At 39.9% G+C, this 15,546-nt stretch overlaps 1 protein-coding gene across 12 annotated transcripts in view; it reads left to right on the top strand.

The window, feature by feature from the left end:
* Positions 1-15,546, top strand: part of LOC137227719 (phospholipid-transporting ATPase FetA-like) — a 76,296-nt gene that overhangs the window by 46,649 nt on the left and 14,101 nt on the right. For 8 of the 12 annotated variants that reach the window (XM_067744026.1, XM_067744023.1, XM_067744025.1 and 5 more), the window contains 5 exons: positions 239-447; positions 2,348-2,391; positions 9,256-9,421; positions 11,247-11,435; positions 12,155-12,270. In XM_067744026.1, the coding sequence (XP_067600127.1) occupies positions 239-447; positions 2,348-2,391; positions 9,256-9,421; positions 11,247-11,435; positions 12,155-12,270 (724 nt within the window). The other 4 variants (XM_067744032.1, XM_067744031.1, XM_067744034.1 and 1 more) reach the window with 4 other exon arrangements.

The raw sequence follows: 15,546 nt of genomic DNA, 5'->3' as shown, positions 1-15,546 counted from the left end.
TATGCCTCAGCAAAGTTAATCAGTATGTCTGGTAATCAAGTAAAGCCTTCAGTGATAATGGTCAAAGTCAGAATTACAATGGGTTGGCTAGTACGAAGGGTCCTTCAAGATTGTAGGTTCCCAAGGAAGATATTCTGATTTTCATTTCTACCACCGGACTGGTAGGAAGGAAACCAGGATGATGAATTTGCTTGCCCTGCTTTGACCCAGGACCCTTCTTTTCTTGCTTTCTCCTTAGTGTTGAGATAATAAGATTGGGCAACAGTTTCTATATCAACTGGGATCGGAGGATGTTTTATGAACTAAAGAACACACCAGCACGGGCTTGTACCACCACCCTTAATGAGGAGCTCGGCCAGGTCAAATACGTGTTCTCCGACAAAACAGGGACCCTGACTCAGAACATCATGATTTTCAACAAGTGTTCTATTAATGGGAAATTCTATGGTATGCATATTTTTCTGCTTTCCCTGAGTCTTGGGGAAATATTACTTTGCAGATTGTTCTCAAGAATGATCTATCTCTAAATCTATATGCCTCTAAATTCACATTTACTTCTTAGTCTCACAACCTGCCCTGTTCACTAAGCAAAGCTCACCTAGCCCATTCAGTTCTAACCAAAAGCATTTATTTAGCACCTTTTAGATGCAATCCATTGTGTTGGATGTTGAAAATATGAAGATGTGTAAGAATTAATCTCCGTCCTCAAGGAATTCCCAATGTCTGGGCAATGTTAGTTACTCTCACATTAAATCAGATGGTGCAACCAGCATATTTCTGAAGCTGCTATTCTCCTGATTCCCGCTCAGACCAATAAACACTCTAGAAAGAAGCCATCAAAGGGTATTCAGAGTTTGATGTGTCTCCCAGGCCCAGTTATTCATTTATTTCCTGCCTTAGGCATAAGCTTGTTTTTGTGATAGTGTTAAGTCCTTATATGTGTGAACATTCATGCCCACTGCACTAACTAGCTAAGGAAGGCAATCACATCTAAAAAGATAGACGCGTGGGGTGTTTCTCTGGGATTATGAAAAAGCTTTGAAACTAGGAAGATGTGATAGTTGCAAAACCTTGTGAATGCACTAAATGCCCCTGAATTGTACACTTTAAAATGGTTACTTGTATGTTATATGAATTTCACCTCAATTAAAAAATTTTTAAGTTAAATTTTAAAAATAAAAAAATTAAAGTCAAAATGTTAAAAAAAGCTAGAGCACTCTAATATTTTCTATTACCCCTGCCAAACAAGTTTTCACACGTATAAACTCTGAAAGCTTATTTTTGGATGGTTGATTTGGGTGAGGATCTTAATTTTCTTACTCATTGTATGACCTGACCATATACTGGGTAAGGGTAAGGATAAGGTTGAAAAGGGTCATGGGTGTTTCTACGCTTGGCATCAGACTGTCTTCCACCCCCATTCTGTCTATGCTGTCTACTGGCCAAGAATCCTAAACATTCCAGCACTACTTTCACGTATCCTCTGGGTAACTTTTCTGATTGAAAGGCTTCCGGAGGTACGAAGTCTCTCATAAATGACTAGCCTCCAGCCTCAACTCACTCACACTTAAGGAGAAGAATTGCACCCCAAGCAGCATTATTCTTACTATTGGCTTGAGGAAAGGAGCTCATAGGGCACTGAGAGCTAGGTGGCCTGAGGGGATTCGAGGAGCTTAACTGCAAGTCTAGGATGATAGAATCAGAGGGAATAAGCTTTTAAAAATCCTCCTTTAAATTACCATATGACCCAGTAATTCCATTCCAAGGTATATACCAAAAAAAAGAAAAGAAAAGAAAAAGAAAACAGAGATTTAAACAGATAGATGTATGCCAGTGTTCACTGCAGCATTATTTACCATAGACCAAAGGTAGAAACAACCCATGTGTCCATCAACAGATGAATGGGTAAACTAACGGTCGTATATCCATGTAATGGAATACTCAGACATAAAAAATAATGAAGTTCTGACACATGCTACAACATGGATGATTCTTGAAAACATTATGCTAAGTGAAATACACCAGACACAATAGGAAATATTGTATCATTCTACTTATATGAAATATCTAGAATAGGCAAATTCATAGAGACAGAAAGCAGATTAGAGGTTACCAGGGGCTGGGAATAGGGAAGAGTAAGGTTTTTGTTTAGGATGCTGAAAAAGTTTAGGAAATATATAATGGTGATGGTTGTACAGCATTGTGAATGATGTTAATGCCACTGAATTGTTCACTAAAAATGGTTAAAATGAAAAATTTTATGTTATACATATTTTACCACAATAAAAAAATATAAACCCTTCTTTAAAACCCTTGCCAAATGTGTATTCTATTTACTTACCAACAGGTGTTGTCTGTGACAAGAATGGACAGAGGGTAGATGTCTCGGAGGTGAGTGATTACAGCGCCCTGTGAAATGCATGTGGGACCTGAGTGAGGCTGCGCCGCACAGCAGCATCTTTAACACAGATTGGGATTCCCTTAGCCCCTGAAATATTACAGCTGTTATTGGCCCCATAATATCAGAAAGTATTATATAAATGAACTCTGTTTATTTGAGGGTATTTGGGTTTGTGTTTTTAAATGAAAATAGCTTATTATAAGAAGGTGATTATATATAAATAATATATAAATTTTTTAAAGTAAGGAACATCTGAAGAAACCAGCAAAGGGATGAATCCTTGAGCTCATAAAAATGATCTAGGAGAGCAAATGAGCAGTGATTTAAGATACTTTTTTGGAAGACATTATATTACTTGAGAATAAATTCTAATTCTACATATGAATATTATTTTCTGAATAGTGCTATTAAAATTTCTTTTAAACACAAATAAATTAATTAATTAAAAATGAAAACAGCTTTATTGGCTTTTTCTATTTAAAAAATTATCTGTGCTCATGATAAAAAAAAATTCAAACAATATAGAAATGTATGAAGAAGAAAATTAAAATCATTCAGTCCCATTTAGATAACCAGTGTATAATCTGGGAATATTTATCTTTTCAGATGTTTTTCATATGTATATATACACACATATACACCTAGGTCTAGTAGGTAGGTAGGTATGTAGGAAGGAAGGATGGATGGATGGATCGTAGCATGCATGCTATTTTCAGCCTCCTTTTATTCACTTGACACTATATTGTGGCCCTCCGTCCGTGTCAGTATATTTAGGTCTACATCATCATTTTGAATGGCTGTCGTAGCCAATTACATTGATGTATCTTAATTGATTTAGCCAATCCCCTATTTTTATTCTGTTGTCTTTTGCTATGATAAACAGCATTATGATAAGCATTCAGGTACATATATTTTTGTCTCCTCTTCTGAAAATTATTTCCTTAGAATAAAGTCCTGGAAGTAAAATTAGTTGGTCAAAGGGTGGCTAGATTTTTAATGCACTTAATAGTGCCATACTGCTCTCTGGATAGACTGTATCAATTTATAATCCCACCAAAAAATATGAGAATTCCTCTTTTCCATACTGTATCCTTGTCAGTACTGGGTATTAATATTTCAATCTTTAGAAATTTAATTGTGAAAATCATATCTCATTTAATTTACCTTTCTTTGATTACTAATCAGATTGAATCATTTTATGTGCTTATTTTCCTTCCTCTTCCCAATCACTTTATTGCCCATTTATACTTCTTTTGTGAATTGCCTGTTCATATTCTTCGTCCTTTTTTTCTTATTTCAATGGTCTCCTTATATAGTAAAAATACCAACTTTTCCTTCATCTGGCACATATGTTACAATTATTTTTTTCTGTTTTTGTCTTTTGTTTAAAGTTTTTTGTTTAGAAGTTTTTAATTTATGTAATTAATTCTATCAGTCTTTTTCCTTTATAGCTTCAGGATTTATGACATACTCAATAGTCCTAACCCACACAATTGTAAGAATATTTTCCTTTTCATTCTTCCTGTCTCTGGCTGGTTCAATTTTACTGTTTTTTCCAGTATTGGATCTCAACTTCTGTTTATGGGTTTGATTTTAAGCATCCCTTCATAGGGCTTCTTCCATTGCATTCAGGATACTACTCACCCTATTGCTTTCCTACTAGAACCAACTCCAAACCTTTAGCCACTTGACTTACGTACTAAACAGGTAACTCCAGCTCCCAACTACTGCCTCACCCTTATCCATCCAGAGAGATTGGAAATGGGGAATAAAATCAGTATTTGCCTTAAATCCTCTTCCAGGGACTTTGCTAATGACCTTGGCAATATAAACAAAGTTATAGCTTCTAGGGAGTAAATTGTTACCCTGGAGTTACCTTTCTCTTCCTCCTCCTTTTGCTACTGATCGACCATAACACATTTTCCTCTGGATCCCTGGAATCTTTGTTCTCTTGTAAGCAAATACCCACAGGCTTATCTTTTCATAAAAATGCTTTCTTCTCTCTACCTTGATTGAAAGATGACTTTCCCGGAGGATATCCCTTTTCCTCCATCTCTCATACTCCGCATACCAAAAGTCCAAAGGTATTGTCCTCATTATCCTGTACCACTTTTCTTTCTTTTTTTTTTTTTTTTTGGCTGCCTTGGGTCTTCATTGCTGCGCATGGGCTTTCTCTAGTTGCAGCGAGTGGGGGCTACTCTTTGTTGCAGTGCACGGGCTTCTCATTGCGGTAGCTTCTCTTGTTGCAGAGTACGGGTTCTAGGAGCACAGGCTTCAGTAGTTGTGGCTCATGGGCTCAGTAGTTGTGGCTCACGGGCTCTAGAGCACAGGGTCAGTAGTTGTAGTGCATGGGCTTAGTTGCTCCGCGGCATGTGGGATCTTCCCGGACCAGGGCTTGAACCCGTGTCCCCTGCATTGGCAGGCAGATTCTTAACCACTGTGCCACCAGGGAAGCCCATCCTGTGCCACTTTTAAACTATTACTTTTTCGCCCTCATATAATCTTTCTTCCTGTGATGCTTATGACTTCTAGCTATATTCCTTTTTCTTCTTGTCGTTGACATTTACAAATCTTCTGGCTTCTCCACTTCATTCACTGAGGACCTTGAAACCTTAGCTCATATTTCCCCTCTCTACCCAATCCCTGCTATCATCTTGGGTGGTATTGGCTTATTTACGGATGATCTAGCAACACAGATGCTTTCAGATGTCTAAAAGAATATATCTTTCAAATGACTTTTTGGACTCAAAAAAACCTATATCATACATTTCTATGTTATCATGTCACCATCCAGAAGTGTACTACTCTGAAATTGTAAACTCCTTTGTCATGATCTCTGATCACAAACCTTATTTTTCCAGTTCTCTTGATACTTGATTCCTAGTATACCTGCTTTCTTATCAAAGGAAGATTTACAAACTCTCTGTTCTCCTTTTTCTCTGTCAACCCCTTGTGACTTTACTTCCTGTCCTATCTTGCCCCCCATCTGTACCCAAGATCATAAGCATCTTCAATACCTTACTAGTTCTCCCTTTTTTTTCCCCCTCTCTGATCGCCCAACAAATCTCAACCTTGAATTAACCAAGCCATCTACCATTCTCTGTTTCTAATCTCAGAATGCCAAGCACTTTTTAGGGATCACAAGCCATTACAAATTCAGAGACTCCAAACTCTTCTGGGCTTCCGGTGCCACTTGGATAATTTTTTAATCTATTTATGGTGAGCTTAATTCTTAATTTTCCATATTAGCTATTCCAAAATTCACCACTCTTGGGCCTTCTACCACATCCCACTCCCTTCTCCCCAGTGTGCAATAGATGATATTGTTTTCTACTTTGCTGAGAAAAATCCAAACTATCAGCTAAGTACCCTTTTCTGTACAAATATCAGAACCCACCTTTACCTCCTTTCCTTCAGTCTCAACAAAAGGTATAACTTTTTCTCTCAATACTAATCTCCTCATATATTCTGATTCCATGCCTTTCTACTTCTTCAGGAACCTCAGTCAATCCTGTATTCTCTGTTTCTTAATATCTGAAACTTATCCCATTATATGATTCTTTCCCCTCAGCTCAAATCTATCCCTTCTTTAAAAAAACAAACAAAAAAAAAACACTTACTACATACATACAATGGAATATTATTCAGCAATAAAAAGAAATGAGCTATTAAGCCACGCACACATATATACACAGAAAAGGGAAGAACTTTAAATGCATATTGCTAAGTGAAAGAAGCCAATATGAAAAGGCTGTGTACTGTATGATTCTAACTGTATGATATTCTGGAAAAGGTAGTAGTTGCCAGGGGTTTGGGGAGGGGTGGAGAGCAGGATGAAGCACAGGAGATTTTTAGGGCAGTGAATCTATTCTGTGTGATACTGTCATGGTGGATTCATTACATTATGCATTTGTCAAAAAACACAGAATTGTACAAAGCAGAGTGAACTCTAGTGTAAACTATGGACTTCAGTTAATAATAATGTATCAATATTGGTTCATCAATTGTAACAGATGTACCATACTAATGTAAGGTGAAAATAGGGGGAAATGTGGAGTGGAAAGAAGAAAGGAAATATATAGGAACTCTCTGTACTTTCTGCTCAATTTTTTTTTATGAATGTAAGACTGCTCTAAAAAATATAGTATTAAGTTAAAATAAAATAAATGTGTTAAAGTAACCCTTAGCCCATCAACCAGAGGTAACCACTACTAATAAATGTTTATATCTTATTTTATTCATTTTTTAAAGCAGTTAGAACTTTCCCTTCATCCTGCATTACCCTCTGACTCCATCAGTCAGTCCAAAATGTTCAACCATATGTATCAACCATATGTCAGACTCTGAATAAATGTTAAAGGTTCAAGGAAAACAAAGGAAATTTGTTCCCTACCTTCAGAGTTGGCAGACTAGAGGAAAAGTGTATAAGGAAATAGACAATTACAGCAGTCTTTATAACTCCTCACCTTTCATTCATTCCTCATTCTACCCTATATAATTAGACTCTGTCCTATCATGTCCACTGAAACTAGCCAAGGTCACTAATGACTACCTTGTTGTTAAGTCCTTACCCAATTTCTCTGCAGATTTTAACACTTAAAACTCCACTTTTTATTAAAGCTCTCTTGTCCCTTGGCTTCTGTTAAGTAACTCTCTTCTTGTGTTTTCTTCCTGTATGATTGTTTTTCTCATCTTCTTGGCCATAGGTACTGATGTTCCCCCAGAGCTCTATTATTGTACCTCTTTTCCATCTTTATAGTCTCGTGTTTTTACTGTCTTTAACTACTGCCTACTTACTAATGACCTCCAAATCCATACATCCAAGAACCTTTTTAGCTCCCTCCCTATCCATGACCAAAGCTAAAGATATCCTATAAAAACTATCTATAGCTATATCACAGAATCTCAAAGAGTATCCTCAATTGCCTCCTCTACCCTCCATTCTGAATTCGTTTCTTCTCATCTGATACCCCCGGTTTCCATCCTTTTGTCTAGTACCTGGATTTGCCATTCAGTCTTATTCAACTGGGTGTTTAACTTTCAATTGCAGAGTAATTCATGAATACTGCTCCTCAGATCATGCTGTACTGCAGCTCCAAGCCAGCCCTGCCTCAGTCCTGTACCCAGCCAGGTCCAGTGTTCTCAAACATTACTTGTCTGGAAGGGGATATTAGAAACTAGCTCAGATCTCTTACCTGAGCTTCAAACTATATATGCCTGCTTTCATTATTACCTTTATGTCCTTCAGGTATCACCAGGTCAGTCTGTCAAAAATCTCCTCCTGCTGGGTATCCTATCTCAGTGAATGGTCTTACCATCTATCCCAATTAGGATACATAAAATTATTCTTAACTGTTTCTCTCTTTCACTTGTCATATCCATGTCATCAAATTCTATATTTTCAAATCATACCCTTAATTTAATATTTATTATCACTACTTTATCATTTCTCTTGTGAATTACTGACTGGCTTTCTAACTGGTCTCCTTGGTTTTCGTCTTGGTACTTCCAGTATATTCTCCATGCTGCTACCAGAGGACTATATGATCATATGACTTTCAGCAGAAAATTGTTATGGTTCTCTATTGCATACAAGATGGTAATGCAGGATCTGCTTCATATCTACCTCTCCAACTTCTCTCACATCACTCACCAGCTTCTAAGTTTCAAAGAATGTACCAGTACAAGAGCCCAGTTATAGAAGAGCCTCAGAGGATGCTATATAATGAGTTATCTTAAATTACTAAACCCACAAACTTCCCAGAGCTCACAAGTCTGTGGTTGGCCAGGTCTAGGACTTGGCTCTGGACCTGACCATACTTCCTCACTATCATGACAAAACTCCCTCTAGATGGGTTATAGAAAAGAGCCAGTATAGCCCACTACAAACTTCCGTTTCCCCAACATAGCACCAAGCAGCGCAACTGTGTCTGTACTTGACACATTGGGGCCCAGCCCAGGTAGCACCACAACTACAATGGACTGGTGAAATATCCTTGAGAGTTCTGATATGGGCTGGAGAAATCTGTTAATAACACCACACTCCAGGGTGGGCATAAGAGAGTCTCAGGACCAAATTGAGCCAGAAAAGAATGTTTACCCCAGGTGCCTACCAGCAGCCTACCTGACGTGAAGAACGTTAGTCAACATCTAAAGGAGCCAAGCTCATAGCCAGGAAAATGGTAGTGAATATTAATATTAGGTCCACAGATTGAGGCAGGGTCAATAACCTTGAGGACTAGAGGCAGGAAGGAATCAGGTATGCTGAATCAGGTATGCAAAATGGTATAAAATGAAGTCTGCGAACAAGAAGTCTGTACTGAAGCTTCCTTGTTATACAGCCTTGCCTCTGTCTTGCAATATTCCTCTCTAGCCCCCTTGTGGGGTAAAATAGGGATAGTGCAACACAGTGATGTCATTGTACCTAGCTCCCTTCCCAGTTCCCAAAATCAGGCAGAGGACAGCCAGAGACAAGACTTTTTCCAGAAACCATTTACTAATAGGGAACAGCTACTCTCTAATGTCCTCAGGTTTGATTTATCATGGATTTGGGACTTGGAAGAATAGAGCCTGAAGATGGCCACTAATCATTCAGGATAGCTGGAGTAGAAAGAGGGCAAGAAGGGTCTGCCAAGCAGTGCTAGCTTGTCTCCTGTGTGATGGATCTTCTCCAAGTGAATGGATGGACCAGGTCAGAGCTACAGAGGCTTAGAAACCAGCACAGGGTCTCTTTCACTTATCTTGCTTTTCTTTTCCCATCCTCCTAAGAGTTCTCATCACATTCCAGAAATTGCCCCCAGGTCGACCTTCTATAAAGTGTCAAGCTGCTGTTTGTTCTGGCTTATGTGTTCCAGAAAACAGAAAAGGTCGACTTCTCCTACAACAGACTGGCTGATCCTAAGTTTTCATTTTATGACAAGACTTTGGTGGAAGCAGTGAAAAGGGGAGATCGCTGGGTACACTTGTTTTTCCTGTCACTCTCATTGTGTCATACCGTGATACCAGAAGAGAAAGTAGAAGGTGAGAAGGGTCTTGAGGCCTCATGGACTGAGAATATGTCATAGAGTCTAGGCTGATTGGAGGGGGGGATGGTTTGATATCGTTTGTAATGGCTTAATCTAAAGAACTTTCTAATAGGAAGAGTTGTCCAGCAATGGAATGGATAGTCAAGATAAGTAGTGGGCTCCTAGTCACTGAATATATTCAAGTGGAAAACAACGTCTTTGTCTTAAAGAAGATTCATTCATTGGATAGGGGTCAAACTTGGTGCTATCTAGCGAGCTTCGGACCTTGAGACTCTGTTAATATTCTGTCACAGAGTTTATCTGATTTATTGCCAAGATCAACCCCACTACCTCTGATAAGACTTCCTGAAGGATGAGTTGAGTCATCCTCTTGTTGCTTCACAATTTAAAGGTATCCCCATATACCCTAATTTCTTTAGTAACCAAATATGACTATGTCATCCATGAATTTATCAAAATCTTTTTAAGAAATTACTGATTTTAAATTAAGAAGACTTTTTTCCTTAGCAAACAACAATTTAGGCAGCCAAGTAAATCACATCCTTCAAAGTCAATGTAGTCTTAATATAATACCACCATGAGTAACACCTTATATTTGTACATCACTTTATAATTTTACAAGTTGCTTTCATTTATATTACCTTCCACAATCTTCACAACAGCCCTCTGCAGAACAAGAAAAATGATCCTAGTTTTATAGCAAAGGAAACTGAAGCTAAAAGAAATTAAGTGCTGTACAGCAGAAACTAACAAAGCATTGTAAAGCAACTATACCCCAATTTTTAAAAAAAGACATTGTGACGACTAAAATCCTATAGCTAAGAAAGGTATAAATGGGATAAGAACCCAAATCTCATGTCTTCTGGCCCCATGAGCTCCCACCCTTCCACAAGCCTCTCCGGGTCTGATATTCCAACAAGTTGGTATTACTTGAAGCATATTTGGACTTGTCTATGTTTACTGCCTTGAGTGACAAGGTAGGAAACACACAAGAAAGTAATCTTATTATCCCATAGACACATCTTATGTCTGACTTAAAATTATACTCCCCCACCTACCTTATTCACAAGTATAAGATTCTGATGATGTATAACTGTTTTTAAAAATCAAATTAACCTTCAAAAGAGAAATAATCTAAAATATATCTCAGGTTATGGGGATTATTCTAAAAGAGGAGTTCCAGAAATGTCTTGAGTAATATCAGATTGAAAGATTGATTCAACAGAGTAAGTCATTTACCTTCCCAGGGTGAGAGTGTCAAAGGTGACAATACTCATTCATATATATATATTTTTTTAATTGTTTACTAAACTATCAATCTTATTACCTTATAGCAGTGTTCATCAAAGTGCAGCCAGTCCTATGCAGGAGCACTTTATGTAGGACCATATGCATGAGACTCACTCAGGAGATTTGTTAAAATTCAATTTCCTGGGCCATCCTCCCAGATTTTGTGATTCTGGATTCAGTAAGTTTGGGTGGGGCCCAGGAACCTTCATTTTTAACAATCTCCCGAGCCATCTTTACCCGCTAAAGTTGGAAAGCAACTGCCTATGTTTCGTTTGTACACATGTTCCGTGTACTTCTGTAATACTAACTCAGGTCTGTGAAATGAGTTGAGAATATGGGAAAGAATGAAAAACCTGACCTGTTCTATGCAACCTGGCCTTTTAGGGCCAGGCTTGGGTGGAAATTTTGAAGAAAGATGTCCCCTCCTGGGCTCCATCTTTATGTAAGCCACTTGGAAGACAATCTCACTTCTGGGTGGACTTCATCTGCACATCTCTATGGGCTCTGGCTGCTCTCTTCTCTCCTGCCAGGTGAGCTGACTTACCAGGCTCAGTCCCCAGATGAAGGTGCCCTGGTCACTGCTGCCAGGAACTTTGGCTTTGTGTTCCGTTCCCGCACGTCTGAGACAATCATGGTAGTAGAAATGGGGGAAACCAGAATCTACCAACTACTGGCTATTTTGGACTTCAACAGTGTGCGCAAGAGGATGTCTGTTATTGGTGGGTGCCCCTCCTAGTCGGCCCTCTCCCCTTATTTGTCTTTCATATACATTCACATGTTGACTTTCCCCTCTATCTACACACAAATGTTTTCTCCTGCCCACATGCCATTTCACAGGCACTCTGCCTCAAATACAAATACATAGCCATTCCCACTTTCTCTCTCATAATCCTTTATATTTTCTCATATACACATATGTGAGCTTACTGCCATGTGCTAGGGCCCTTATTTAGTGATCCTGGGTAGTAGCTTGTCAGAACCCTCAAAGCCAAGATAAGAACAGAGAATAAACCCATAAAGCCTGAACTTGGAATAAGAAATGGGGGCAGACAATATAGAGGAAATTAATACTATCTTGCTCTCAGTTAGTTTGGGCCTCAGGCTGAAGGGGAAGAAAGTCATTTTTCATCCTTGGTCCTTATTAGGTGTGGGCCTTGGTCTGGAACTTGGACTTGAGAAGCTAAATGTGATTCTGTATCAGAGTCTTCCATAGGTGATACTGAACCCATGGAAAAACTGGTTCCAAAAGGTCCTCTCTCATTCTCACCAGCCCTCACCACATCACTCATCCTGTGTGACCACTCATTGAGTGCTTAGCCCCCAAAGGTGTCAGAAACAAATGTCATGGGAACAGCCTCCTGCCATCTCTCAGTGGCCCAGACAAGTTCTTGTAATAATGGCCCTATATGGTTACTTTGCTTAATTTGCTTATCCTTAGTGAGGACACCTGAAGATCGCATAATGTTATTCTGCAAGGGTGCAGACACGATCCTCTCTCACCTACTTCATCCATCCTGTAGATCCCTCAGAGACGTGACCATGGAACATTTAGATGTAAGTGTTTAGGTTGCAGGGGAGGGAAGCTGTGGATGGATCTGTGTATCTGGATGTGTGTCCATATATATGTCCCCATGTCAGTGTGTTTCAGTATGGGTTACATTGGTGTCTGTGTCTCTTTAATTGATAGAAGAATAAAAACTACCTCATTCTGTGGGATTCTCACTGACCACATTGCCACCTTCTGTGTGAAGGAGTTGGGTGGCCCAGGATCCCAGGGGCATGAAGAGGATTGTGTTGTCGGAACACTTACCACAGTCAGAACAGTTCATTCTATGATTCCTGGCTCGGGAGGTCCTGTGGTCACATCTAGAATTTGCTTTGCTTCAGAATAGGGCCTGCTGGACTTACCTGGTGGCACAGTGGTTAAGAATCCACCTGCCGGGGCTTCCCTGGTGGTGCAGTGGTTGAGAATCTGCCTGCTAATGCAGGGGACACGGGTTCGAGCCCTGGTCTGGGAGGATCCCACATGCCGCGGAGCAACTGGGCCCGTGAGCCACAACTACTGAGCCTGTGCATCTGGAGCCTGTGCTCCGCAACAAGAGAGGCCGCGATAGTGAGAGGCCCGCGCACCGCAATGAAGAGTGGCCCCCGCTTGCCACAACTGGAGAAAGCCCTCTCACAGAAACGAAGACCCAACACAGCAAAAATAAAGTAATTAATTAATAAACTCCTACCCCCAACATCTTCTTAAAAAAAGAAAAAAAAAAGAATCCACCTGCCAATGCAGGGAACACGGGTTCAAGCCCTGGTCCAGGAGGATCCCACATGCCGTGGAGCAACTAAGCCCGTGCACCACAACTACTGACCCTGCGCTCTAGAGCCCACGAGCCACAACTACGGAGCACGCATGCCACAACTACTGAAGCCTGCACACCCTAGAGCCCGTGCTCTGCAACAAGAGAAGCCACCGCAATGAGAAGCCCGCACACCGCAACCAAGAGTAGCCCCCGCTCGCCGCTACTAGAGAAAGCCCGCGTGCAGCAATGAAGACCCAACGCAGTCAAAAATTAATTAATTAATTAAAAGAATAGGGCCTGCTGGTATGGGAGGCCCCACCCCACCAGCCATGATGGGAAAAGACTGCTTTTAGGGTATGGAGCAGCAGGCACCAGGCCTGGGCTATGTAGAGGACTGTTTGACACCGTCCTATGTTAATCCCCATGGGTACCTACCTACACCACCCCACTTCCACCCTCTGGGACTTGAGATATATCAGAAAGAGAGATTGGCTTCAGTCTGCTGACATTAGAAGGGAAAACCAGTTTCATGCTCGCTGGGGTTTCTACCCTTAAACCTGGATATATAAAGGGTTGGGGGAATAGGACAGGGGATGTGATGGGGAAGGGGCAGATCAGAAAAATATTTTAAAGAAGAAATAGGTTGGAGGAAGTGCTATTTTATTAGGGCCATTTTGGCTTGGCCCCACGTTAACTCATAGAAGTCAGAGAGCAAATGGCCAGAAGGCACATGTAAAGATGTTCAGTGTCAGCCATCAGGGAAAAGCAAATCAAAAATCACAAGACACTACTTCACACCAGTAGGGTAGTTAAAATCGAAAAGATGACCAGACAATAATGAGCACTGCCAAGGATATAGAGAAATTGTAACCTTCATACATTGCTGACAGGAATGTAAAATGATGCAACCATTTTGTAAAACAGTCTGGCATTTCCTGAAAAAGTTAAGCATAGAGTTGTCATATGACCCAGCAATTCCACTCCTAGGTATATTCCCAAGAGAAATGAACATTTATAGTCACACAAAAACGTGTACACTAATATTTATAGCAGCATTAGTCATAATAGCACAAAAGTAGAAACAACCCAGATCCCCATCAATGGATGAATGGATAAATAAAATATGATAAATCTGTACAGTGAATATTATTCAGTCACAAAAGGGAATGACATACTTATAAATGCTACAATGTGGATAAACCTTGAAAACATTATGCTAAGAGAAAGAAGCCAGTCACAAAAGGCCAATATTTTACGATTTCATTTATATGACATGTCCAGAATAGGCAAATCCATAGAACAGAAAGTAGATTAGTGGTTACCAGGGGCTAGAAGAAAATGGAATGGAAATGACTGCTGACGGGTACAGGGTTTCTTCGGAGGTGATGAAAATGTTTGGGAATAAGATAATAGTGATGGTTGCACAACTTTATGAATATATATATATTTAAAAACCACTTAATTGTATACTTTAAAAGGGTGGATTTTATGGTACATACATTGTATCTCAAGTTTTTGAAAAAGTCATTGAAGCGTCCCACATAGGACAACTCTTATGTCTTATACTGGTTTCCTGAGGCCACAGTTTTGCTTTTTTGGTGTGTGTGTGTGTGTGTGTGTGTGTGTGTGTGTTTTATGGGCTACTCTGAAAACTTGTCTTTTAACCTTCCAGAACTCATGAATTAGGGTATCTTCTCAATGAGCATATATTCCACAGACTGACTTCAAAGAGGGGTCATAAAACTATTTCAGATCTTTTGACCTGCTTCCAACCTTAACAGATACCCATAGTAGAGCCTAAAACACTACAATCTATTAACTACTGAGGATACACCTATAATAGTCAAGTTCCAGAAACCCACTCATGCAGAAGCACAGCTCCAAGCCCTCTAAGACAGGAATCCAGCAAACAGGTCACACAAAAACAAGCAGCAGTCATAATTTGGCCCCAGGGCCCCAGTTTTCCCACCACAAGAGAAAAAAAAAACATACTAGTAAGGGATAAGTAAAAAATAATGTTAACACAGGCTGCTAAAGTATTCGTTGAATGGATTAGGAATCTGTCAGTGTATTGTTAAGCTTGCCAAGTCCTCTTATCAGTATCATGCAAAATCAGTTTCTGCCATATCTCTTCCTTCTTTTTTTTTTTAAATGGCTGATGTTGGGGCTTCCCTGGTGGTGCAGTGGTTGAGAATCTGCCTGCCAATGCAGGGGACACGGGTTCAAGCCCTGGTCTGGGAAGATCCCACATGCCGCGGAGCAACTGGGCCCGTGAACCATAACTACTGAGCCTGCGCGTCTGGAGCCTGTGCTCCGCAACAAGAGGCCGCAATAAGGAGAGGCCTGCGCACCACGATGAAGAGTGGCCCCTGCTCACTGCAATTAGAGAAAGCCCTCGCACAGAAACGAAGACCCAACACAGCCAAAAATAAAATAAATAAATTTATAAAATGGCTGATGTATATTTTAAATTGCTGAATATATTTATTTATTTATTTATTTATTTATTGAGGTAAAATTGGTAGATGACATT

Source organism: Pseudorca crassidens, chromosome 7 (genome assembly GCF_039906515.1).
Source record: "Pseudorca crassidens isolate mPseCra1 chromosome 7, mPseCra1.hap1, whole genome shotgun sequence".
Taxonomy (NCBI): Eukaryota; Metazoa; Chordata; class Mammalia; order Artiodactyla; family Delphinidae; genus Pseudorca; species Pseudorca crassidens.
This window is presented reverse-complemented; position numbering and strand designations above follow the sequence as displayed.